This window comes from Hippichthys cyanospilos, chromosome 3, assembly GCF_059441005.1.
Source record: "Hippichthys cyanospilos isolate Australia breed blue-spotted pipefish chromosome 3, RoL_Hcya_1.0, whole genome shotgun sequence".
In the NCBI taxonomy this organism is placed as follows: domain Eukaryota; kingdom Metazoa; phylum Chordata; class Actinopteri; order Syngnathiformes; family Syngnathidae; genus Hippichthys; species Hippichthys cyanospilos.
This window is the reverse complement of record NC_142371.1, coordinates 22,775,280-22,802,165: the sequence shown is the minus strand read 5'-3', so window position 1 is coordinate 22,802,165 and position 26,886 is coordinate 22,775,280. Positions and strand designations below refer to the sequence as shown.

The window sequence follows — 26,886 nt, the reverse complement described above, 5'->3', positions numbered from 1 at the left end:
TTCTCAGCACCAAGATGTGCAAATGAACACAAAATGGCAGCAAAGTGCCACTTTTGTCTAAATAAGGATCCTTAAGTCACTTCATGCATATTTGCAACTACCTGAGTTATTTTTTTTTCTTTTTTACAGGAATATATTTCAATCAGCACATTTTTATTCACCATTATGTAGTTTAGTAGCTAATTTTACATCTTCTTTTTGCGCACAACAAAGTGCAAGTTCTTTTGCTGTCCGTGCCTCTCAAACAATCACTCCTCATGAAAATTGGTAATTTATATTGCTCGTCTGTAACGTGACGTCACGCCATCACGTCAGAGTAGCCGTCGTCGAGCATGATGGGATGGCGACTTTACAGCGTTGACTCAAGCTCAGCTTGTGTGTTTGTGAACGTGTGTATGTGTGTGCATCTGGGTGATGAATGTCTGGTCTCAGCTGACACACTGACTTTTACGGGCCTCTCCACCTTGGAGCCGCCATCTGACTTGCGTACTGTACTCGTGTGTTTCCACGTGACCGCTGACAAATCACAATGGAACGTCCCATTTTACAATATGGGTTGTGTATACTGGCGCGGTGGAGTAGTGGTTAGCATGTCGAGGTCTTGGATTGAATCTTGACTCAGGCCCTCCTGTGCAAAGTTTATATTATATTTTTTGTGTGTATTTTCTTCCTTATTTTTCTCTTTCAACAGGTTTCTGTAATTCTATAGTGTGTGTGCAGTCTACTCTTTTGTGTCTAATATTTATCTTTTTTTTAATATCTGCATATTTTTCTGCTATTTTTTTCTTGTTTGGACAAGAATTTGGGGGGTTAAATTTGGATTTTTTTTTCAGTACTTAAGTGTTTTCATATTTTTTATTTTTTTTTCAGTATTTGTGTATATTTTTTCAGCACATTTTTTTCCATTTTATGACAAATGTGTGCGTGTGTTTTCTTTTTTTTTTAATAACACTTGTGTGTAACCTAATTTCCATAGATTTTTAATACTATGCTTTTTTTCCCTAAAGCTTGTTTTTCATTGTGGAAATTTTCTTAAATTTTTCACTTTAATTTTTTTTTTCAGAATACATTTTTGCTTTTTAGGCTATCATTTCACAGGAGGTTCCGTTTCTCTTCATCATGTAAGAGCTTGAGGGTCCAAAGTTGTGAGCCATGAAGTATCTTACACTCACACACGGACAGTGTGTAGTAGTGTTAAGAATGTGTAGTATAGTAAAATTTAAGGGTGAAAACAATAATTAAGGCTGTGTTTAGTGTTCCCGTATAACGTGACAACGTTAATCATGCACCGCAGACATAGAGACTTCACTACTTTCCCCATTTGCAATAAAAGCCGCTACATACCCCGCAGACACACGCACAGTATGTTACACGGCAACAAGTGTGAAGACACGTGCAGCCTTCGCATGAAAGAATGACTTTGAGCTTTTTCAGATCAAACACAACTCAGAACATGGGAAATCACTCAAGTCATTGGACAAAATGTGCCCATTGGCTCAAGTGTGTAGCCAATGTGTTCAATGACCATTTGGATGTTTGCAAATATGTTTTATCAAGTTTACCAGTCAAAAATATTTGCTCCAATTTAGCACCGCCGCACTTCTGTAAATATTTGGAGTAGGGGTAGGTGTTTACTGATGCCGGGTTCTAATACCTAAGTAACGATATTTAACGTATTTTGATTTTTTTTTTCCCTAATACTTTTTTTTCATTCTTAGTCTGTCATTTCACAGGAGGTTTCGTTGCTCTATATCATTTAAACTTCCCTTATTGCCCCCATTACTGGTTTTTATTGCCTACTTTATTATTTGCTTTATTGTGTGGAATGTAAGTCTGCTTTGGGAAGTGAACATAAAAGAATTCCATTGTGTAGTGTCACTATGCATATGATAATAAAACTCTTGAATCTTGAAATAAATAGCTTTATGATCATTCACTAGAAATGACAAGTTAGAAAAATAGATTTTTTTAAAATAAATTGTGTGTATGAAGTTATATCAAACAACAATTTGCATTAAACAAAAGAAATGACAAAAAGAAAAAGACGAGACAGTCTTGGTCGAGGCTATAAACACGGGACTAGTTGATCAAAAACTAAACTCAAACTTGGTGTGAGCATGCTTGGCGTGTCATAGATGCATGCGCACACATACAAGGGGGTTTTCCTATCATATCGACAACCTTGACCGTCACAACAGATGGCCTACCCCCTTAAAACACATTTTGACCCTCAAAAAGACACCTGAACTTGCAGGTTCCACCAAAATGGTCCCCACAAATACAAGAGGTCCCCACAAAGCCAGTAAAACCCGTGATTGGGTCCCCACCATTTAGCAAAAACCAAGGGCACACACGCTCTCACACACAGTCATGTGGTCTTGTCAGCACGAGTAACAAAACAAAAATATCCTCTCTCTCTTTCTTTCCTGGATGATCTTTCATTCCCAGACATACACGCACACACATGCACTCTCGAAGCTGTCATTAAGTGTTTTGGAGAAAGAGCCCGAGCGGTCGAGGAAGATGATGAGGATGATGATGGGGTAGACAGGCTTTGATGTCCTTACTTAGTGTTTCACCTTTAAATACAGGTAGTATTACTAATAAGCACCGTGTGGCGCTATAGGCCTTGGGGGAGGTCAAGACTGATGAGTAGTTCCTCACAGGCTGCTTTTGTTAACAGGAAGTAAGCGTGCCACACGTCATTGTAAACAATTTTTCCTGGATTCCTTCTATCCTTCATTTCATATCATTCTTGCTTTTTTTCCCCCTTCTATTCGATCGATCCTCGTTTCCTTCATTCCATCTTCCTCCTCCTTCTTTTCACATGATTTTTGTCTCCCTACAAGGCTGATGAGGATGATTCAGCCTTGATCCTGACCGCCAGACGTCCACGAAGACTTCCATCGAATTTACTGAAAAATGTCTGGTGGTGGGGGCTGAGGTACTGAAACAAATGGCAGACATGGTAATGTGATATGTGTAAAGTCATGTATCAGACAAAAACAAAGAAACCAAATACAGTAGTGTCAAAACAATAGATTTTCAACATTTGATTATGATCACTGTTAAAGCATTGTTCTTTATTAATCATGTTGCCTTTGTTAAAAGTTGAGTGATATGCATTCTTTCGAGGAAGGAGCTTGCTTACAACGGAAGCTTCTCAAGTTTAGCCCGCCACATAAATGCAAAGTAACCAGCTGCAACCGCAGCCACAACGAACGAACGCAACAAACATGCTAATCTTGCAAGCCAAGAAACTTAACTAGACAACACCCCTATTTGAGCTAGTCTGTAATGGGCAGGATGGCTGATGTTTTTATTTTAGTTCATAAAATAACACAATTCTTTCCGATGGTCAAGAGTAAGAGATTCGGGTTATTTACGTAAAAAAAAAAAAAAAAAAAAAGCTCAGCGATGACCTGAGTCACATCCAGTCATAACGCATCTTCTACATGATAAAGCTGACGGAGAAAATAGCTAAAAGGTAAAAGCTCTTATATGGACAAACACTGCAAGTAACTTCCTGTTATTCTCATGACAACTCATATTGAAGTTCAGGTTTTCATTGCGTTTCTACAACATAGTCACCTAATCTGTAAAATTATTTAATTGTTCTTAATTTATTTAAAATGATTTCCCACCTGTCAACAATTTGGAAATTGACCGTTTTGGGAAACTCACTAGGTTCCCCAGTGTTTATCATTACGTGCCATGACAATGATTGGTAACCAGTCCAGGATTTGTCGCACTTCTCACGCCAAAAGTGCGATACGCTTTACCGCATCCATATGTGAAGATGACTTTTCAAAATTGAAACGAACATTAGTGAGAGGCACTTTTCATTTGCAGTTGAGCATGTCGTCACGCGGTATGATGAAAGCGTTGGGTCGCAGCAGGCCTTAGGGGGGTCGGCGTTCCATTTCCTGCCGCTCTCTTGAAGCTGGACGCCAGAACAACATAAACGTTGACGACTTTCTTCTTCCTGCCTCGTCATAAAAAAGTAAATTGTGAAGACGAGCGACAGCAAATGTGAGCAGTCAGCAAACCGAGAAGCAGACAGCTGCATCTTATTATTTGGACTCCACTTATTGGCTCGAATCCATCCTCTGCTCACATGGTGCCATACAGCCTGACAAGACGTATGCTCTATTTATTTTTTTATTTTAACTCAAAATAGTTTATTATTTTACTCAAAGGTTGTTCAACAAAGATTCATAGCAGACTTCACATTGTGTGTGTGTGTAAACATTGTGTGTGTGTGTGTGTGTGTGTGTATATATATATATATATATATATATATATATATATATATATATATATATATATATATTTTTTTTTTTTTTTTTTTTTATCTGGGATTGAATGAGTGAAAAATAAAAATACTTTCCTGGCATTAAATAACAATAATGTTTGAATTTGAAAATGTTCCTAAACTTATGACTGGTACTATAATGATTCAGATGTGGTATCGACGATCATATTCTTTCTTTTTTATATTTGTTCTTATAGACATCAATAACAACGTGCGAGGGTTCGGATTAAAAGCAGTGGACATTTATAATAATTCTCATCATAATTTACACTTTGGACATTTTTGCACATAAATAAAACAATTTGTAAACCAACCAGCATGTAAACACAGAGACACACACACTCGCACACACTGAGTTTGTGGAGTTAAAGCTCTTGAACATCAGACTAGACACAATTTGGTCAAAGAGAAAGATAAGTGGGCGGGGCCAGTGCATAAGATATGTGCTTTGGGGGAGGGGCTAGGAACAAACAACTCAATCAAAGTCCCTTGATTTCTTCTTCACATTCTTTCTTTCCGCTTTGGGCGTTTGCAGTTTGGAAGTTCAGCCAACTTTGGTTTGGAGTGTCACATACGGACAATGGTATATTAAGATTACAAAAACATTGAGAATGGTATTTAAAAAATGGAATCCAAAATGTAATTTCAAATAAAAGTAAAATAAAAAGAATTGCAACAACCAAAAAAAAAAAAAAAAATTCAAAAAATTGTTTTAAAAGAAGAAAATACAAAGATTTTATAGAAAAAAATGAAAAAAATTGAATTCTTTTAATTAAAAAATAAAATAAAAACAATTATTTGAATAAAATATAAATGACCAATTAAAACACAGTGCGAAAAACAAATAAACTGAACTAAAACTTAAATAAATAAAAAAAAAGAAATAAAAAAACAACCTTCAAGTTATTCCTGCTTTGGACATTAGAAGAGTTTTTAGTTCCTTTAAACTTTGGTTTAGAGTGTCACAGACATTGAAGTGAAAATGTGAATAAAATAATTGCTAAACAAACCTATAACAAAATTAAAGCCTAAAGTAAAATAACAATTAAAAATCCTTTCAAATTTTGCTGCTTTGGACGTCCTCCGTTTAGAAACCCGATTGACTTTGGTTACGAGTCACAGCCACGTCATTGAAAACGTTCACAATTCTTTATGAATAAAGCAACACAAAGAATAAAAGAACCTAAGATTCATTTGAAGAACATAATAAATAAAATCAAATCCATGTCCCTTCTTCACATTCTTCCTGCTTTTTGCATCCCAGACGTCCATGCAGTCAACTTTGGTTTGGAGTGTCACAACCACATCACGGACAGTGTCATTATCATCAGGAACAAAACTAAAACAAAATGACAAAACAGGTGCTACATGTTGCCCAGCTGCGCTCCACATCAATTTCTTCTTCAAGTAGCCAAAGAGCAAATAAATAGAAAAAAGTTCCATGTTCAGCCTTTCCCTTGTCGCACGTACGCACTCACACGCACTCCCACACACACTCTGAGGTAACTGTTGTGACGGACACGCTCGCCCTTTGTTCCTGTCGTTTAAATTAAGTTGTAAAGGGACACAGTCAAATTGTGGAATCATTCTTGTAAACCCTGAATAATGTCTGGAAACATCATTAGCTAATAAATTATAAGCACAAGTGTGGAAATGGCGACCTTGGTAGGATGATTGTCAAATTAGAGCCCTGAGTAGCGAGTCCCTGAAGTGGTCCCTCCCCCTCCCCCTCCCCTCCCCCTCCCTCACGGGTCTGCCTCCTGCTTGACGGTGAGTCCGCGTCGCACCTTGATGACCGAGGTCTGGCGCCACCCGGCCCCCAGAACCTGCTTCTCCAGGACGGCGTCCATCTCTGCGCCGCCTCGGAGCCTTTCGAGTTGCTCTGCGTGCTCGCTCATATCGAAGCGTTCGATTTCCTCGTTGGCGCGTTGGATCTCGTCCGCGGTGGTGTGGGTGGTGGTGGCCGGACAGTAGCCCTTGAGGTGGAGGCGCAGGCTGCACAGGTGGATGTAGTGGCGGTGGCACTGCGGGCACTTGTGGGGGCGCTCGCGGGAGTGCAGGCGCTTGTGGAGCTTGAGGTGCACGAACTGTGTGAACTTGGCTGGGCACAGCTTGCAGTGGTACGGTTTCTCTCCTGAGTGGAGGCGCAAATGTGTCTTCAGGTTGCTGGTGCTGCTAAAGCGCTTGTGGCACACCTGACACGCAACAGAAAAACTCAGTGAGGCAGTGGGAATGCTATAAAATAGCCACATAAAATTTTCAGAAGTTTCTGTGAAAACCTATGAACCATATTTACTTGAAAAGGGCCCTAACGTGTAAACTCAACTAAGTGTCATTTTCCTTCATTGATGCATTTCTAAGCATTCCTTGCTTATTTTTGCTCATGCCCCCACTACACCGCCCCCGTACTACCCCTGAAACAGTAAATACATGCCGAATTTATCCATGTCTTTTATTGTTTTTGTTCTGGATTGAGGAGGAGAGATTTTGCACCGAGTCAGCCAAGTAAACTGCAACGTTTCATTCATTACTCACATTGTTCAAAATGGTGAAAATGTATGTTTGGGAGCACACAGTTGGACAGTCAATAACTGTCACCCGCAGGTGGAACTATTGTTAAGAATTCTGGGTTTTGATTGGAGGAACGTGTGTTAGTTTGTGACCTATAGAGACTGTTTTGCATTTTAATGTCAGTTAAACGTCTATTTTGACTCCTTCATTCACTCCGCAACCCTAAGCGGTCAAGATGATGGATGTGTAATGGCTGGCGTGGTAGCCAGTAAAGGCTTGTGGCCGTTTTACTTCTTGGTTACAGGTATTTAACTGCAAAAAGTTGAAAAATACCATGATCAAGGTCCTTTAAATAGTTTCACTGGACCCTCTCTCATTCGTCAAATGGTGGTGGAAATCTCACCTGACACTCGTGCGGCTTCTCTCCCGTGTGGACCAGGTAGTGTTTCTGCAGGTGGGCTAGTTGCGTGAAGCCCTTGTTGCATGTCTGACACTTAAAAGGTCGCTCGCCGCTGTGGACGCGAAGATGGACCTGTATGGCAGGGAAATGGCGGTCAGAAAAGCACACTGCGTGGATTTGAAAGTGAAGCATCCTAGAAGTCAAGTCTCATGAATACCAAGTCATACAAAGTTCACTTTACCAAACCCTGAAATTGTTGACTCAAGACTTGAACCACGTACATGTATACAAAGTCAAATCAAGACTTGCATAGGGTTTAGCTAAACCAAACCCTGAAGTGGCTGTCTTAATTTGGTCTAGAACCCAGTCTCATGAATAACAAGTCAGTCAGGTTAATACTTTCACAGAGTCAGACAAGTATCAAGAATACAGACAAAATCAAATGAAAACTTGCTAACGTTTTAGTCCAAAGTCCTAAAATTGGTGACTTAGATCAGATTCAAGCCAAGTCTCAGGAATTCCAGATCAGTGCAGTCATGGGTTTCACATGTTTTAGCTAAGCTTAGTCTTGAAATTGACATACTCGGGTCACCTTCAACTAGGGGAACCCAATTTGGAGCTCTCACCTTAAGATTAGAAAGCTGTCCAAAGGTCTTGGTACAGACGTTGCATTCGTACTTGATCTTCCCGTTGTGCTTTTTGAGTGGGTAAGGCAGCGCCTTGTACCCGGCTGAGCCAACACCACGCTTCACCTTCACCATGTTCACCGCTTCCTCATCCGAATCGCACGATTTGGTGGCTGCCCGGTCGCCGGGTACTCCCGCAACAGGGGAACCGGTAGACGGGGAGTGGTGCCCTGCATAAGGGTGGTGCGCAGCCGCCTTTTCCTTGAGGGAAGCAGTGGCTGAGAAGGCGCTGGTGGGTGCTGGTAGAAGAAAGTCCCGGGATGGGTGAGCATTTTCCGACATCAGGAAGCGCCGCCCAGCTGCGTCCGAAGGCAGGAGGGGAACATGAGCCGGCAGGTAAAATGGGTACATCCTAGGGTAGAGGCCACCCACGGTAGGGACGCCGCCACCAGGAAGTGGGTAATGGTGTGGCAGGAGGTAGCGAGAGTAGGGCGCCCCGGGGGCGTAGAACGGCGACAGTGGGGCTGCGGACGGTGGCGAGTAGCTGGGGTATGGGCCTAGTCCACCCGAGTAGAAGGGTGCCGACGGGCTCCCCTGGGGACTGCTCTCTGGACTGCTCCTTGCAGACGGGCTGGGCGTGGCTGATGACTGGTCGCCAGGAGAATGTGGGTACCCCAGGGCGCCCGCCTTGAGGAAGTCCTCTGGGTGCCCTCTGAGTGGTGGGTAGAGGGCACGCGGGTACAATGGCCGCTCGGGACTGTAGGCGCAGCGCGGGCGTGTGGGCAGGGGGCGGCTTGGCTCACTCTTGGGGACGTCCCGCAGAATGGATAGGACACTATGCTCCCGCTTAGGGGGGCAGGGGGTGACGGTAGGGGGAGGCGAGGGGTCAGACGCCTGATGCTGCTTCACCTCCAACAGCGAGCGCTCTGCAAGGACAGGAAAAGTCAAATCAATAGAGGTCTTGACGGATGTTTACTTTTGGGGAGATAAACGTGCATTAGCGTTCTCAAAGTGACTTGTGCTTGACGGACGAGGTGCGGATCCGCACAGGAAGTCAGGTGTGTGTGTGTGTGTGTGTGTGTGTGTGTGTGTGTGGGGGGGGGGGGGGGTAAACATTAATGTATGTACAGACAAAAATAGCCTCTTTTCTACGGCTTCATATTAGCTTTACAGCAAAAACTCTTAACCTTACCAGTCCTTTACGTAAAGGTAAAACTGATTTACTGTTGCTTTGCATTGGCTATTGTTGCTTCAACATTGCTGTCTATGAGCATGTTGTAAGTTAGCAAACACTACTTTTACTGATGCTTAATATTAGCTCAGGCTGCCCTCTCTCTTGCTCACACATATACACACACACCAGCAAGATGAAAGCAAGGATTAGCAACCCAAACTCTTAAAAGCTAAGACATGTCAGCTCTCTGCTAAATGGCTGCTATCTATTATGTGGGATACAATGAGTGTTACCCCCCTCACAAACGCACACACACTAGTGAGTGAGTGAATGAGTAGTAAGGCGTTGGTGAGTAAACACGGAGGTTATCAGTTAGCCTTCCTCCTCATCCTCCTCACAAACCTAAACAAACATGGCCGCCATTTTAGAGATTTCAATCTGTCAGCAGCTCAGACAGGAAGTTCAAGAGGAGGGGAAAGGTGGGGGGGCGGGCAATGGGGCAGGAGGGACTCCCTTCTGTTCTTTTTAAGTGATATATCACACACACACACTGAGGGCTGGATGGTGTCTTCAAGTGCTAACTCTACAAAGACGCAAAGAGGAGAAAGTGTGCACACGCTTGTTCACATATATGTGTGTTTTTAGACACAAGTGACTGCTTTGCCACCTTCTTAAGGGCATTTATGGGTCACTAACCCACCAAAACTGCTGTTTTATGTTAGCTAATGCTGCTTTTTATTTCAATTTACTGATTCGTTTTTGACCATTTTTGGGTCATTGTCTTCCACATCATTCTAGCAGTATTTTCATCTGTGGATGGGAGACTCCTGGTAGTGTGGTCACTAAGTGATTGTACCATGTTCAACTTTAACATGTTGTCTCCATCTGGGTGAAATTTCAGCTCCCTTTTGTCTTCTTTCAATGCTTTCCTCCTTATGAAAAATATTCGATGTGAACATTAAAGAACTGGACACAATACTGTACAAGGGATCTTTACATTAGCTACCAAAACTTCAAAGTTAATTTATACTGCCTCACCAAGGCACAACACTGCTTCATATAATCTAATTAATCTAATATAATCTGCTTTAAATTACATATCCTGCCGATAATTGAGATCATAGCGAGCCAGTCACATGCTACTTTACTTACTGAGTTTCTGCATCATGAGTTCCCCGGATGGCGGGTAGTGCAGTCTGCGTGCGTAGTCGTGACAGTACCACACCAAGAGCTCCGCGCCAGCCGGCACGGGCCTTACGGTGTAGAAATAAACATCCAAGCCGTTCTGGCACGCCGCCACATTCTGCTCGGCTACAGAGTGGGCCGGGTTCACGTAACGCATCCAGTTGGAGCGAGACTCGTCCAGACCATCCACAAAATGGTGAAAGTCGCCGTCCGCGTATATCTGAAGGCGGGAAGGATTTTTTTTTTTTTTTTAGCTATGGTTTATGTACATGTTAAATATTGGCAAAACAATTTATACTGCTGCTTTGCACTGGATCTTATCAATATTTTGCAGAAAATGGTGGAAGTAGCTTCATGTTTTGCTTCATCACGCACATAATGGCGAGGAACACTTCCTGGAAGTGACAAAGTGGGTCAGCCCATCACTGTTGTGCACTTACGGGAAGCTTCCTGTGACATCACTTCCTTCCCCTCTCGCTTTCTCACAGCTTGTGACAAATGCGGCGGTGGTGATGTCACAGGAAGTGGTCCCCCCAGAGCCCCTTCGCACATACATATTTGTGCACTCACCCGCCAGAAGTACTTGCGGTTGGCATCCTTGGGCACATTGTCGGGCGTGTAGATTTGACCGACCAGGGGTCCAAAGCGGGTCCCCTTGGGGATGTATTCCCGGCTGCACACGCCTATAACCTGCACATGCACACAGTAAAGCTTTTTAATCACGTTACCAAATGAAAGGATTTTGGAGAACGTTAACTATTACAAAAACAATATTCGTCTCTGTGTGACGACGGTTTTAACGCAATCGTTCCAATCTTACGGACTTTCACTTCTTCTTTGCCATCAGTGCTAAGCTTCCTCTAGATAACAAACACCCTGATGAAATAATCCATACCATCACACATTTGACCGGAAGAGGGTGTCAATGAGGGGTTGGTTATTTACGCAATCGAGATAACGTTTTCACCTCGACTATTGGCAAAGAAGTCTTGCGAATGTCAAGTGGGAAAAGATACAGCGGAGGCTTGAGTGGCTCTCTCCGCTCTTAGGCTTGAATCCTTGCTTTAACCCTTCTGCAATATTTTGTCCCAATCCCTTCATTTTTACATCAAGGGCAGTAGGGAGCTGAAATTTTACCCAGAGGGGTGACATGTCAAAGTTCAAAATGGCGTGACCGCTACCAGGAGTGAGCCATCTATTGGCTAAAATACTGCGAGAATGATTTGGAAGAAAATGACCCAAAAATGGTCAAAGTACCGCACAAGGTGATTACTGCTGCTTTATTTTAGCTAACGCGACTTTGTATTCACTAAGGATACTTGATATTAACTCGGGATGTACTAGTGCCTAACCTCCTTTTCGTCGTCCGCGTGTTTGAACATGAGGTTCCGGGGCAGCGAGGCCTGTGCCCGGATGCTAGCAGTGTTAGCATCTCCCTCTGGTCCCGTCTCCCACGTCGTATCCTTGACAATGTACGTGCACTTCTCCTCGAATTCGGCCTCAGTCCAACGAGTCATGTCTGCCTCGTCCGCTTTCTCCACTGCGTCCATGTCGGAATCCGCCTGGATGCCATCTGAGTTGGTGGAGGCCATCTTGGCGGCGCTGTGGGCGTCGTCCTGCTCCACGGTGTGCGCCCCCTCACTGGTCAACATGGCCGAGCTTTGAGAGGTCGCCTGGGACACACGAGGAACATGTTTAGTTTTATTTTAAGGCTAGTATTTCCCTGAGCTTCAGGAAGCATTTGGAACAAGATGGCGGAAGCTCTAAAAAGCAGCAGGGATCGCCCAAATCAACTTTTGTAGTAGAACTAGTTTCCAAACGGACTTATGGAGTCATTTGTCGGTGTTAAAGGGAAAAAACATTGTTAGAGAGGAAGTATGTAAAGATGTCTGCTAACCTTTGAAAAGTGAACTTAATTAAGTTGGTACTTTTCAAAGTTCCAGGAAGCTTTTGGAACTGAGTTAAGTGTAGTATCTCAAGAGTATTGAGTCAAGACCAACTTTTGACTTTGAACTGGAGTCTAAAATGAGATCTGGACTCAGTCATAGGGGCTAAATAAAGACCAGGCTTGGTGCATGGTATCTCAAGAAATTTAGGAACCTTTAAACGGGATCTATTTTCAAAAGGTGTTGTGGTTCCTGAGATCCGGGTACTTTTTGAAACTGACTTGAGTGTAGTACCTCAAAGCGCTCAGAAACTTTTGAGCAGTAACAACTCTCAAAATTGTGTTCTTCAGTCATGAACCAGAACTAAATGCAGGGGTGAATGGAATCTCAAGAAGTTCAGGGACCTTTTGGGTGTACTGTAGTAGTATCTCAGCAAGTTTCGAGGACAACTAGTGTATACATTTACTTCCAGGAAAATTTAGCATTTACCCACCACTTTGACTGATTCACAAGTATCATTTGTGACAATTACGTGCATCTTTGACATTTTTGGCCGATGACGTCAAAGCTGCTTATGATTTTCAAGTGAGTTTACTGTGAGTCAGACACGGGAAGAAGACGGAGGAAGTAAGGAAGCAAAGACAAAAGGAAGTTCCTGTGACGGGATCCGACTAAATTTGGAATTTCCAACGATTCGGCAGTAGTGGCGGGATAGATTTGCCTGAGGAGGAAGATAAGGATCAAATTTTCCATCTGGGGGGTCTCGATTGGGTGCGCGAACAACACACACACACGCACACACACACTCACGGCAGCAATTAGTACTCGCACTATAAACAACTAGTCTCACTACAAAATTCACATCAAACTTCCAAATTAAAAAGGAAAAAAATCAAATTTGTCAGAATAAATCTCTAAATCGTCTTTACTACATCTTGAATCGGTGAGAGATAAAAAAGAAAGAGAAAATGACATTCAAAAAGCGGAATGATGTCAACACGGAGTTATAAAAATGGTGCAAGTTGGGTTACACACAAAACGACACTGTGGACATTTAAAATATAAAATAATGGAAGGAATGAAAAAGCCTCTGTGATAATTGAATGTAAAAAAAAAAAAAATGAACCAACTGCTAAAAAAAAACCAACTCAAACCTTAATCTCGCTGAAAGTTTCCTTTTTTTACTTCCTAAATTTGTGTCTTTTTGGTACAGTGCACACTTTTGTCTTGGTATGACATCACACAAAAAAAGCATTTAATAAAAACTCAAAGCACTGGCAAAAGGACATTTTACTCAAATATTCAGCATTTTTACAAGTTTTCAAATTGAAAACCTAACACTTCTAACAAATCTAATTGTTTTCTCCCCCCCCAATTTTGTTTACAACACTGCATTCGAAAAAAAAATGCACGCACGAAACAATTATCCTTCAAGCAATAATCCATAAATATTTTTAAACTTTTTTTTCACTTGTTTATTTTGAAAATATCAAATGTGAACTTTCAACACACACAAGTTAGCAATTTTAACTGTAGTACACAATTTGTGAATAATAGGTTTATAAATGACAAAAACATTTAATTCTTGAACCACTAAGTACCTCTTTTACTTTTCGGTGTTGAGTGTTTTCTCATTACACGTTTATTTTTAGACTTTTTGAATCCTAATTTTGTGTATTTTTACAGCACGCATATATTTCCCACAAAGAAAATGTACCTTTTCAATCAGACAAAATTCGATGTTATACTTTAATACACCAAATATTCATTTTTGGTGCATTTAGTTTTGCAAAGAAAACAATAAATAATAGCACTAACACCTTTTTACTTACTTAGTTCATGTAATAGTACAAGCTTGTCAAAAGGGTAAAAATTGAATTATAGAATATATAAACAAGGAGAAAAAACCTTCAAACAGTAAATAGTTTTTTTTTTTTTTTACAGTTTTCTCAGCACTGCAAAAATATTTCTTAGCAAAACGTGCCACATCATTGGTAGTTTGTTGGAAATTTATTTTTATTAGTTTGTTGAAAGAAAACCCAATTCAAGCCATACAAACACGAAAGAAGACTTTTTACTTTTTAACCGTGTGCATTCCAGCAGCTGTACATTTTTTTCTTGTCCCTATACCTACAGCATACAAAAAACTTTTTAAACAACTCCAAAAAGTCCAATATAATCCTTAAAAACACACAAACAACTTTTTTACATTTGAATTGTTCCTATTTTCAGATTTACACATTTTGCTTTAAACCAAGAGAAAAACGTGCACGAAAACTCCAAGCAACAAAACTCGCACAAGTTGACAAAAAGTGCTGAAATGTTAAAAATCCAAAAAAGTATTTACCGTGTAGCTTTGGTCCCATCCACACATAAGGACGTCTAGTCAGTCTCTCTCTGTCCGCGCGCGTGTGTGTGTGTGTGGGTGGGACAGGTGCACGCTGTCCGTCCTCTCGTGATACTCCGCGCTTGTCCTCGCGTAAATGTGTGTGTCTGCGCGCGCACGCGTGTGTGTGCTGCCGTCGGCGTGCCTCCTTGGAGTGCGCGACCCAAGGCGAGAGACTACCGCTATGTCGCCAAGAGGGCCGGCTTGCCTAACTCAGGCCGCGCCTCCTCGGGGAACTGGACACGCCCCTCGCAGCTGGGTCACGCCTCCAGATTTCGCGCACATGCAAAATACTCGTTTCCAAAAAGCTTTCACCTGAGGCAGCACAATTGAAATTGTTTTATGGAATTGTATCGATTTCATGAGTATGTCTTTGGCATTTTTTTATTTGCATTTTATTAGTTTGTTTTTTTATTTGTGTCCATTTAGTTTTTGTTTTTTCATTAGTTCTTGGCTTTTTTTTATTTACTTATTTGATTTTATTTGTCCACCCTTTTTATTATTTTATTTGTCTGATTTTATTTTGTGTTTAATATTATTGCGTGTTCATTATTATATTTCTGTGTGTGCGTATGCGTTCACTCTTCCCTTCGGACACACGTGCACGCACATATAAACATGCATACCCATGTGCAGTTTTAAAAACCACCTGTAGGGGGCAACACTGGCCATCAAGGCCTCTCTTCCACATTGTCTTTGTCATCTTGTTTCATCGTGAGCGTGTTGTCTACATTTACTTTGTCCCTTGTGCACTTTCGTCTCCTAGTTTGAAATTATGATCCAAATTTTATATCAACAGAGCATTTGATTATTTATCTTGGGTTCACCCAAGTTTTTTCAACAACTCTTTGAATGAAATTGATCATTCAGATATGATGTAAAAAAAAAAAAAGGCTAAAATATGCATTAATGTATCCACTCTCCTCATTGCACTATTATAAAATGTTAAAGCAAAAAAACCCATAAAAAATAAACATTTTATTTATATTCCAGCAACCTTTTCTGCACACAAGCAGACACACATACTGCATGTTCCTCCTCAGAGCAGATGAGACATGAACATATGAATACGCCATGCACACGGATTTTTTTTTTTTAAATAAAAATGGAAACGGAAATGGAAACCAGAACTTGCCCCAAAAAATAGAAAGGACAGACTCATGCAAAATATATAAATAAAAACAACTAATACAACAAAGAAAATCTAAGTTAAATACAGCCAATATGCATGAGAAGAAAAATATAGTACATAGAACGTAAATGATGAAAACAGAAAAAAAAACTACAACTTCGAAATAAAATTTAAATAAACAAAATTAAAAATGGAAAATTAACAATTAAATTAGAATGAAAAGTATTAAGGAAAACAGCTAAGCAGCTAACCAGAAATCATAACTTTACAAAAATAAAAAAGTCCCAAAAACTTACTACACCTTACAAAAGTTACTACAACTAAAAATAAAATCAAAATGTAATTAAAAATACAAAATCTCAATTTGCTCTTCAGTTGCTACAAAAATCAGAATCATGCCTTAAAGTGTCTTCAAAGCAAGTCATTCAAAATAGACAACGTCGGCACAAATGATGACCTCCAGAATAGGAAAATTGGGATGTAACACAAATTATTCTCATAATTAGCAAGCATGTGTGTGAGATGCAGAATGGCTACGAGGAGAAAAAAAAAACAAAAAACAATTAAGTAGAAGCGGAAGAAGACACAGTCAACCTCCTCCTCTTCCTCTTCTTCCTCCCTGGCTGGCTCGCTGGTGACAGAGGGTCTGACCACATCAGTGGCTGCCTACTACTTCCTGCCCCAACACACACACACACGCACACACGCACACACACACACACACACACACACTTGCAGATGTGTCCACAGCTGTTGGCCAGCAGGAAGAACCCAAACTGCTAGCATGTTAGCAAACAATAGCATATACAAACTTGGGACTTCACACAACTCTAAAACTACAGTGATAGTCACTACAGTAAAAGTCCTTAGTTGCAAATTGAAATACGACGTAAACATGGAAACATGCTAAAACTGCATATTGGTAATTGCTACTATTCGCAATTAGCTAGCAAACAGGCTAACTTATTTGTAAACAGCTGATAAGTGGTTAAAAAGTGAACGTTAGCTATGAGTTGTCCTTGCTTACAAATGATTAATTCCCCAAACATAAGACACTTTTCTTACCCCCAAAAATGAAGGCCCAAAATATGAGTGCGTCCGAATTCCTTTAACGGGACCAGCTCGAGGGGGTTGTCAGTGCGCTGTTAGCAGCCAATGCCTGTTGCAGCTAGCAGCTGCTCGTGTTAACCGGGGATGTTTCGGCATTATTTACAATAAAAGAAGCAAGCAAGCTGAACCACCGTCCGAGTTCATACTTGTTCACATACAGGAATATCATGAAAACGAAGAGGATCATGTAAAGGTTATGATGTTTCTTGCTGGAACACGAATACTGCACAGCTTCGGGTATTTATGGCAAAAAGAACTCGAGTCACGTCACAAGGAAAAGAACAAACTGCTCCATGAACATTTACCTTTACACTGATGCTGCCTTCACTGACCGCTCACAATTTTGCAAATCTGAAACACGCTTACGGATACAAACACAAGAAAATATAAAGAATTTACAAAGATGAGATTTATCCAGTTTTGCTATAGTTTCTACATTGTCGCCAAAGTGTTGGTGCATCCTGTGTACGGTAACAGAAAATACCCGAATATTACCCCAAAATTAAGGGTGCGTATTTGAGGAATTACGGTGCTCTTTCAACTCTTTGAACATGCCCATAAACTTGCTGATGTTAACAGTTAGCCACTCAACATGCAAATGAACCTTAGCCACATTGCGTAAACATGCCAATAAACAAATTAGCCTTTAGCTACCACATGTAAATATTCAAACCACCCTTTCACTACTGTAAATAACAAATCAGCAATGAGCTAATGACAAGTGCATTAAACATAAATAATAGTAATAGCCGTAATAGGTATATTAGCATGTTGGTTAGCTGGGTTTCATGGTAGAGTGGTAGAGGCATTGGGGGGCTGGTTGAAGTAGCTGGGGGGCACACAAACCATCACAAAAGTTTGTATTTGTTCGAGAGACATGCCTGCAGGACAACAAAATTCAAAAGAAGACCTGCACTCATTGTTTGCTTAACACATATACACACACAATTTCATTGGAAGAAAGAAACTGCTTTCATAATAATAATACCATGTTAATTACCTTTTTTAAAAATTTGTTTTCAGCTTCATAATTTAGTTAATTTAGTAAAATTGTAAACCAAATGGGAAGAAAAAGGAAATAACTTACAGTACACAAAATTCAAATAAAATGTAATGAATTAAATGAACCAGAATTTACTAGAAAAAATATACACATGCGAATGCAGTGCTTCTCAATTATATTTTGCCACGGCCCCTAGGAAAGAGAAATATTTTTATGCACTGACTCGAAATAAGATTATCTATGAAAATTACAGTATATATGTATACCTAAACCTTTATTTTCTTTTGGCATAAAAAAAGCAATATGAATCAACTTTTAACAACTGTTATTTTATGGGTTACAGCTTAGTCTAAAACTGAAAAAATTAACCAAATGCATCAACGTGCCTAAAATTTAAAAAAATATGATGAAAATTCTCTTTTTTTTCCAACTAAACTTCACATGCGAAAAAACAAAGCCTTTTCCCTGGAGTCATCCGCACCCCTCCTGGCATCACCTCATGCTCCCCCAGCGGGTCCACCCCACTATTTTGAGAAACACTGCGCTAATGGAATGAATAACAAAAAAGAAAAGTCAAAACCTCAGAAAGTTTAAAAAAAAGTAATAATAAAACTGAGAAAAACCTTCTAAGATCAATTACCCTAAAAAAAAAAAACCCTAAAAAAAAGAGTAACAAAATATATAACAATCTAGAATAAATAAATAAATTACAGGAATTTCAATAAAGTTGCCTATAAATACTACTACTACAACTAATAATGATAATTTTAATAAAATAATTATGAGTGCAGCATAATAATAATAGTAAGCGAAAGCCTTGTAAAAGGAAACCAAAGCGCAACTTTCGTCCTCTAGCCCCCCACCCCCTCACCCCCCTCAGGTGAACTGCTGAGCCCCAAACATGTTAATTGCAGCCCACAGGCCATTTGATGCCTGACCAAATCACTGCGAAGGATCAGCCATTGTCCACCTCTTCCTTTGTACGTTTCTGTGTGAGCGCGGGGCAACTTTACTTGGTGCGTTTCGGACCCTCCGCGTGTGTGGATGCAAGGAGTTAATCCCTGAATGGAGAAGCCATTAGAGAGAATTAAGCAGGTTAGAGCGACCATGATCCCCCCCCCCCCCCACACACACACCCACCCCTCCCTCCTCTCTCTCCATCTCAGCCTCGTGGCGAGCACCCAAATTGGAACTTCCCGAAAACCAATGGCGTTGTGTAGATTGAGCAGGGGAAGGGGGGGTTAGGTAGCCAAACACCCCCCCCCCCCCCCCCCCCCTAATCTGGCCAATCCACCCCTGCTGGGACACACACAAACACACACACGCATACACACGTCCGGCACAGTCAACAGATGGCACAAAGGCCCGGTAAACTTGAGCAAGACTCACAGCAGACACAAACAGCCCCCCACCACCTCACTGATTCAACTCCCCAATTAGTTCTCCAGCTAATCGGCGTCTTCAGCACGCAACCACGCACACACACACACACTCTTCATTAAAAGCAACATGGCATGTACACGCTTCCTGTCCGAAGGTCAAGTCAGGTGATTTGTCCAAAATTGACAACATCGCTCTAACAAACATCATCCACAAACAGTGAACATAATAAATAATGTTAGTTGTTAGCTGAAACATCTTTGGGCCGAGATCTACTTTTCCTGCAGCCAATCTACTGGGGGGGGGGGGGGGGGGGGGGGGCAGTATAAACACATCAACTGGGCAGTAACTAATAAGGATAGGATGAAATCATTTTTTTATTTTACTTTAGCCTTTTGGACCAGAAGCGCAATTAAATTCTCGGGGAGAATATTCCGTCGGTCAATCTACTCCATTATAGTAAAACAGCCAAATGTTGTAACAAGGCCAGTCAATGCTTCAAAATAAACTACCATAACAAGTCACGTATGACACAAATGGCCCTATCACACTTTTATTTTGAAGTTCCTCCTTAAAGCATGGCCGTGACAACAATCAACTTAATAAACTTTGCAATGTCCTGCGGTCGACTAATACGTCATCTGACGCATTGAGCACCCCTGATTTTGTATACTTATTTTGAAGTTCACCTTTGCAAAACAAGCTGTTGGGATGATGCTTCTTGGTAGGTCTTTTTTCCGTGATGCGTATGACAAAATAAACATATGTATGTTGACACATGGATCTACGTACTGCTTACATCCATTTATGAGTGAATTGGTCACAATGTCCAGCCCGGCATTAGCCACTAAGCAAGCTAATAAATGTCAACATTTTACGTTAGCATGCCCAATAAATCATACCTGTTACCTGGCACACGTGCTAGCGAAGTTGTTAACAATAGTATTCAAGAACAACAAGATTCGCCATCAGCTAGCGCACATGCTAATACATAACAAAAGGCACAGAATAAAAATGAGTTTTATTTAGCTATCAATTTAAAACCCACAAATATGTTGTTTTACTCAGCTATCTTAACTCCAACACATTTTTTTTCTATCATTGTGCAACCGATCCGGTCACACAACTATCATGGCTGTCGTGGCGGCCGATCACGTCACCGCTGTCACCTGCGCACGTCTGCACATAGATCCAAACAAGGACACGCCTACGCTCCTCTCTCCGCACTTTAGCGCAGACAAAACAGACACTTCCCACACACGCACACACACCATAAGCACGTAAACATGTTCCAGTAAATAACCTGCAATGACTCAGCATGCACACACACACACTCACACATCACCACAGATTTTCGTTATTGCTGGCCTGATCCCAATACTTTGCAAATAGCAGTGGCCCACAGTGCATTCAGTTGATTTTATCTATTGATATTCAGTTGAAAAATCATTAATTTCATACGTTTTGTTAGATTTTAATAAAAGATTTCAATTTAACTAGCACTGGATTGTAAAATGGAAATCATAACACTGGAGTAATATCATTTTGTGTTTCAGTGTTTTTATTGTTTAACAACATCCGTCCATCCATTTTCTAGAGCCGCTTAGCCTCACAAGGGTTCCAGGCTTGCTGGTGCCTATCCCAGCTGATTTTAGGCAGCAGCCGGGGGATACCCTGAACAGCCAATCACAGGGCACACAGAGACAAACATCCATTCACACACCCACTCACACCTAAGGACAATTTAGTATGTCCAATACACCTGCCATGCATGTTTTGGGGCTCGGGGAGAACAAGCAAACTCCACACGGGAAGGTGAGCTGGATTTCAACTCGAGTCCCTGAACTGTGAGCCAGACATGCTAACTATTGCGCCATAGAGGCACCTGTTTAATAACAATACTGTAAAAATAAAATTATAAAGACAAAAATAATAAGAAGGCTTTGGTGACCCATGCATTACTTGCTTCATTTTTTCCACCTGCATATCTGTAAAATAAAATCAACCGAGGTGTTATTTTCGTTTTTGTTTGTGTGTGTGTGTGTGTGTGTTTGAGAGTGAGTGACCGTGTGAATGCAATGGCCCCCCCCAAAAATAAAATAAAGAACACACCAGATATGCAAATCTACTGGCTGTCACATGTTGGCCTCACACATGTACACACCTTGATATTAAGTATGCAATTTAAGCTTTGTACTTTCACTAACACAAATGATGCACGCACACACACACACACACACACACACACACGCACACACACTCAACGAACAAGATTTAAAACATTGTTGACGCCCTGCTTCTCCAGTCAAATGGAAACACACGCTTGCACACGCAGGTTCATTTAAAAAAAAAAATATTTATATGCATGCATGCACACATACACAAAAAATAATTTAGCTGTAAACTTAAATTCCATACACAAGTTTATTTTTACTTACGTGCACACACACCCACACACACAATGTTTTTTTTTTTATTAATTGTAGTGGGGACATCCTATTGATGTTGTATTTCTTAGCGCCTAACCCTAACCTTAATCATCACATTCCCTAACTAGAACCCTAACCTCAACAAATATCCAATCAAAGCAAAGTCTGAACTTGTGGGGTCCATCTAAATGGTCCTCACAAGTGCAGGAGGTCCCCACAAAGAATTTGGTCCCCACCATGCAGCAAAACATAAGCAAACACACAAATTTCCTTATTTTATTTATGTGGCTATAAAATGGCTTTAAAAAGATGTACTTTTGGCAAAAATTAGACATGAACACTTAGTTGTGTTGTTTTTGTACAAGCTGTATACCTGCATAAACGCACATACATACACACACACAATAAAACAATGAAGATGGTCAGGCAGAAAATGGGTCACCAAGGGGAGCTTCTGTCGGCTCAACTGACAAATGTGCAAGGTGTGTGTGTGTGTGTGCATGCTCCAACAAACAATAATTGAAATACATTTAGCTGCAACCATTCTGTAGTGAAATATAAACACATTCCCCACATGATTTTGTGTGTGTGTGTGTGTGTGTGTATATATATATATATATTTTTTTTTTTTTTTTTAAGTAAAATATGTACTGTATTTATGTACTGTATTTCCTTCATAACCGTCATACGTGTGTGGTACTTTAATATCACACACATTTGCACAAATACAGAAGCTATCCAGCAATGTAATGGCCATTTTAGTCGCAATATGTGTGTGTATTCGCTGTTGTAATGCTTTGCTGGCTCATAAAGAAGTAGCATTAGTTTCTTAATCTATCTAATTTTCTGACGAGTCTTTTGTGATCATTCGTCTTTGTCGCTTTATTTACGTTGCTTGTGTTCCGCCGCTTTAAGCGCTCTTCCTGAGTGTGCGCAGATTGAGTGAGTGGTCATTAGGAGGTTAAATGGGGCCCGTTGTCCGGGCGGCGTGCTGATTAGGCTTGGACGGGGTCGGGGCTGCCGGGCACCTGCCACAATGGACCCGGGTCTCATCCATCAGCGCTGACCCCCCGGCCACCGCGCCGCGCACGCCCTCGGGGGGGCCCTGGATGCTCCTTCACCCACCCAGGAACTGACCAGTACTCATAAACCCCCACCACCACCCTCAACATCATCTCCCACCAGTAGACCCCCGCCCGCCCACTTGGCGCCAGGATTAGCCGCACTGGCCTCTCCTTGTTTAGTGACCCCCAACAAATGACCCAAATTGGGTTAAATGTTGCTGTTATTGCTTTTTTTTTCCCCTCATTTTGGGAGTAACCAAACAGACGGCGACGATGACATGTTGACGTTTTTAAAAACGAGAAAATGACAATGTCCCCTCAGCACTGAAACATTGCGCTTAATCAAAATCCGAATTAGAACCGCAAAGGCCCGATTATCTGATGACTGTTCAAGACCGTTAACATTGTAAAAAACCTCCTAAGAACCTTTATGCCACTAGATCGACTCATTTCCTCGTACCTAGCTTCTGAAGTTCAAGCAGGGGTCCTCCTCACCTTGGTCTCGACCCTACAGGTCCAGATGCACTGTGACCCAGCGACCCGCGGGGGCAAGATGCCCCTTGGCACCACTTAGCAGGGAAAAAAAAAAACAAAAACGCTGAGCATGACAGTTCCCTCAAGGATCTGGACCTCAGCTATAATTTGAAAATGTTACTTTTAAGATGTGTGTGTTTTTGTCTTAAGAGAAAATTTTCAATCATATTCTGAGTAATGAAAGGTACATTTCTACAACATCAGACTAATTCTTTTGAAAACGATGAAAGGAGTATAGCTTGCCACCCCCCATGTAATATCATTTCACGCTAACTATACCTACGATTATATTTAAAGGGAGTATATGTAATTTTTCGCATGCGCCTGTGGGAGCTTTAGAGGCATTACGGTAAATGCAGCAATACACATTCCTCCTCTGTCTACCCGTAGGTATAATATACATGGCAACCTCCGGAGGAGTGCCACCCCCCCATGTAATATCATTTAATGATAACTAGACCTAGGATTATATTTAAAACAAACTGGTCATTAAGAATACATTTATTTGCAAGTTTTTGAAATGTATAATAATTTAACGTATTACTTTTCAATGAAAAACGGTCTAAATTTTACGTATTGTCACTTTAAGGATTGAACCTATGTATGAGGTAGTCATTCTGATGTATTTATTTTTTTTACTTAAGTGCAGGAGTTGAATCAATATTTCCACTCAATTTAACAGCGCAAGTACTTTTGTCGTTTCTGATTTCAGACACAATGTTACTCAATGTGATATGATGAACGACACAATGCGTCTCTGTCTTTATTACACGTCTGGCACATGTCTCATTCCAAACATGTCGTTAGCATCAAGCCGTGCTCTCCAGACAAAACACGCTAGCAAGAAAAAATCAATACGAACATAATCAGACCCTCCTAAATCCCCACCCCAAGCTGTTAGCCACAAGCCAGATTAATAAATGCATTAATAACAATACATACAAATTAAACATGTGCTCACTCCATTTCATTGTTGGGACAAAAGACAGTGGGGGGCCCACTTTTGGGGGAAGGCAACCGCAAAGTTGTTATGAGGACAGAAAGAATATATGTGTGTGTGTGTGTCACACAAAACACACATTCACATATTTGGTAACCGTAACCCAGTGACCTGCTAGCCTTGAAAAGTGAAATGGATTCACCACTTTTTCACCTTTTTACCCTCAGATTACTTCACTGTTGCTTTCTCGCCTTTATCGCCCCTCTTTATACGACTGTGTGCGCACGGGTGTGTAGTACGTTACACAACAAAGTTAGCGGCGACTCTCTTCTATCCAAGATCCAAGGTTGACACTTATTTTTAGTCCCATAACAGTCGCACATACGTATGCACATACGTATATGCACATACACACACACTCCAAAGGTGGCTCACACACACCCTCTATACACCTGGTTGATAACAAAGAAGCACAACAGGAGATAACGCACAACAAGACAAGAAAGTGCACGTGCGCGTGCGTGACGTGAAGTGGGACACTTGTGAGCACAAAGACTTTCTACATGTGTGTCCATTGAGGACACATATACACACACACACTTGTAACATGTCACCGCCCAAGTGTAAATAATCTCCAGACTGTGAGGCAGTCCGGCTAAATACTACCGCCTTACTTTGTACTACATTATATTTGACATACTTTGCATTCGTTTGATGATTTTCTGAAAAAGTCGCAAATCTTTAAAACTTTGAATATGTGCGTGAATTTGATTTTGAGCGTTTTGCGTGGCGGAAAGGATAGAACTAGATCTCGCACACCTGATACCTCAAAAAAAAGATTTAAACATCTTCCTTGATTTGAAGCACTTCCATTTTCTATATAAAATGTTTCATGTTAATATAGTCGAAAAATAATCATAAATAAAAGAACAAATTTGGATGCACTTTTCCTCTTGGTATCGGATTCGTACTCGGTATTGTAAAATAAGGTGACTTGGACGCAAAAAAACTGTGATCAGGACATCCTTAATGCTAACATTGACTCCCGACTTGTTTTGGTTCTAAAATGTCCATGTGACTGTCTTTCAACATTTTTCAATCTCGGGGAAATTCTGACTCGCTTATCACCTGCGTAGCCACCTGCTCACCCTAATGAAGACAGACATTCATGCTCGGTCAAACCTGATTGATTTCATTTATTTATTGTCCGGATTTAGTTCTTTGGAACCCATCCAAGCCCAGACCGGTTGGTCTGGCCCACACCTGATTTTAAGTGATTGTGTTTTGGCCTGAACAAAAGAACAACAACAAATAGCGTTTCCTTAAAAAGCACAAAAACGTCAACAAACGCATCAAACCCATTGTGTGGCGTTCTGGTCCTCCATCAACTCATCAGTTCCTCCCTTATTGGGCAGCCTCCTTTGGAGCGGTCCAACAACCGCCAGACTGAGTGAAGTGGCACACACACGCAGGCGCTCACACACGCCCAGCTGGGATTTATCAGTGTTTACTCTCTCCTGTCGGATTGTACTTAAACTTTACCTCCTCGTTGCCCACTCTCTTTCACCACGCACACGCACACACACATGTAAACGCAGCCAGCCAGATTGAGGGAAGCCTTTATCTGAGGCTTGGCACTAAACAGTGAATGGTCATGTGCGTGTGCGTGTGTTTGGCTTGGCAGGATGCCAACGGAGTCGGACAGAAGCCAAAGTTCTTCCTGCTGTAGCTGACGCGCTGCAGCATGCTGAGACTGTGTGTACGCATGTGTGTGTATGCCCTTGGTTTTTGCGACATGATGGGGACCAAATTACAGGGTTTTTTTCTTCATGATGGGGACCAAATCCTGTCTTTTTTTTTTGCCTTTTTGGGGACCTCTTGTGGGGACCATTTTGGTGGAGGCCACAAGTTCAGACCTGTTTTTGAACGTCAAGACTTGATTTTAGAGTAAAGGTTTGAAATGGATTTTAGTGAAGCCCCTCCCCAGGAAATCAAAAAATTTCCCCCCCTCCCACACTCAACGCTCTGACTTTAAATAAGATTATTATCTATAAAAATGGTATAAGTATACCTGTATCCTTTTTAACATTAACAAAAGAAAAAAACAAAAAACAATGTGAATCAAATTTCAACAACTGTTATGTATTTTTTAAAAGTGTTTGTATGCGTTACAACTTAGTCCAAAGCTGAAAAAAAAACAACCAAGTGCTTGAAACAAAACAAAACAAAAAAAAGATGAAAATTCTTATTTTATTGCAATTACACTTCACATGACAAAAACAGTCTTTTCCCTGGGGTCATCTGCGTGCCCCCTGGCATCACCTCGCACCCCCCAAAAGGGGCCCCACCCCACTATTTGAGAAGGGTTAGGGTGAGGCAATCTATTGTTGTGGTAAAGGTTAGGAGCTAGAAAATGCATTCTATAAATGGGATGTCCCCACTAAGATAGAAAACCTCCTGTGTGTGTGTGTAGGTGTGCGTGGGTGTGTGTGCGTGCGTTATCGCGCACACGCCCCCTCCCAAGCACATGCACACTAAAACACTTCCGAACCCCCCCCGAAACCTTTCCATCACATCCATCGTCCCACACACACTTCCACTACTTTGATGAGGTGAGTGTGTGTGTGCGTGGGGGGAGACCCTGATCTGTTTTGCGTAAAGATCAGACGAAGGGGCTCGTGGGCACGACGGAAGTGGAAGCCACACAGCTTGAAGACAAAGAGAGAGCAGGACTTCATGCGGAGACAAAAAATCATGCTAACGTAGCCTAGCATCCAGACTTACAAATTCCCGTACGTCCGTTTTCTAGCT

At 41.2% G+C, this 26,886-nt stretch overlaps 1 protein-coding gene and 1 long non-coding RNA gene across 3 annotated transcripts in view; one reads left to right on the top strand and one right to left on the bottom strand.

Annotated features, from left to right (window-relative positions):
* LOC148426331 (uncharacterized) overlaps window positions 1–26,886 on the top strand; it is a 91,939-nt gene that overhangs the window by 2,621 nt on the left and 62,432 nt on the right. The window lies entirely within an intron of this gene.
* prdm1a (PR domain containing 1a, with ZNF domain) lies at window positions 6,061–14,623 on the bottom strand. The gene is made up of 7 exons (XM_088410562.1): window positions 14,445–14,623; window positions 11,564–11,884; window positions 10,782–10,901; window positions 10,179–10,431; window positions 7,853–8,778; window positions 7,230–7,358; window positions 6,061–6,510 (listed from the first exon to the last, which is right to left on the bottom strand). The coding sequence occupies exons 1-7, from the start codon at window positions 14,469–14,471 to the stop codon at window positions 6,061–6,063; spliced, it is 2,226 nt and encodes a 741-aa protein (XP_088266688.1). The 5' UTR covers window positions 14,472–14,623.

Coding starts and splice junctions, on each gene's coding strand:
- prdm1a (XM_088410562.1), bottom strand. CDS start 14,471: ATGTGTGGATGGGACCAAAGCTACACG. Junction 7,359..7,852: donor GACAGCTTTCTAATCTTAAG/GTGAGAGCTCCA, acceptor CCTGCCATACAG/GTCCATCTTCGCGTCCACAG. Junction 6,511..7,229: donor AGAAGCCGCACGAGTGTCAG/GTGAGATTTCCA, acceptor GTTGCGTGTCAG/GTGTGCCACAAGCGCTTTAG.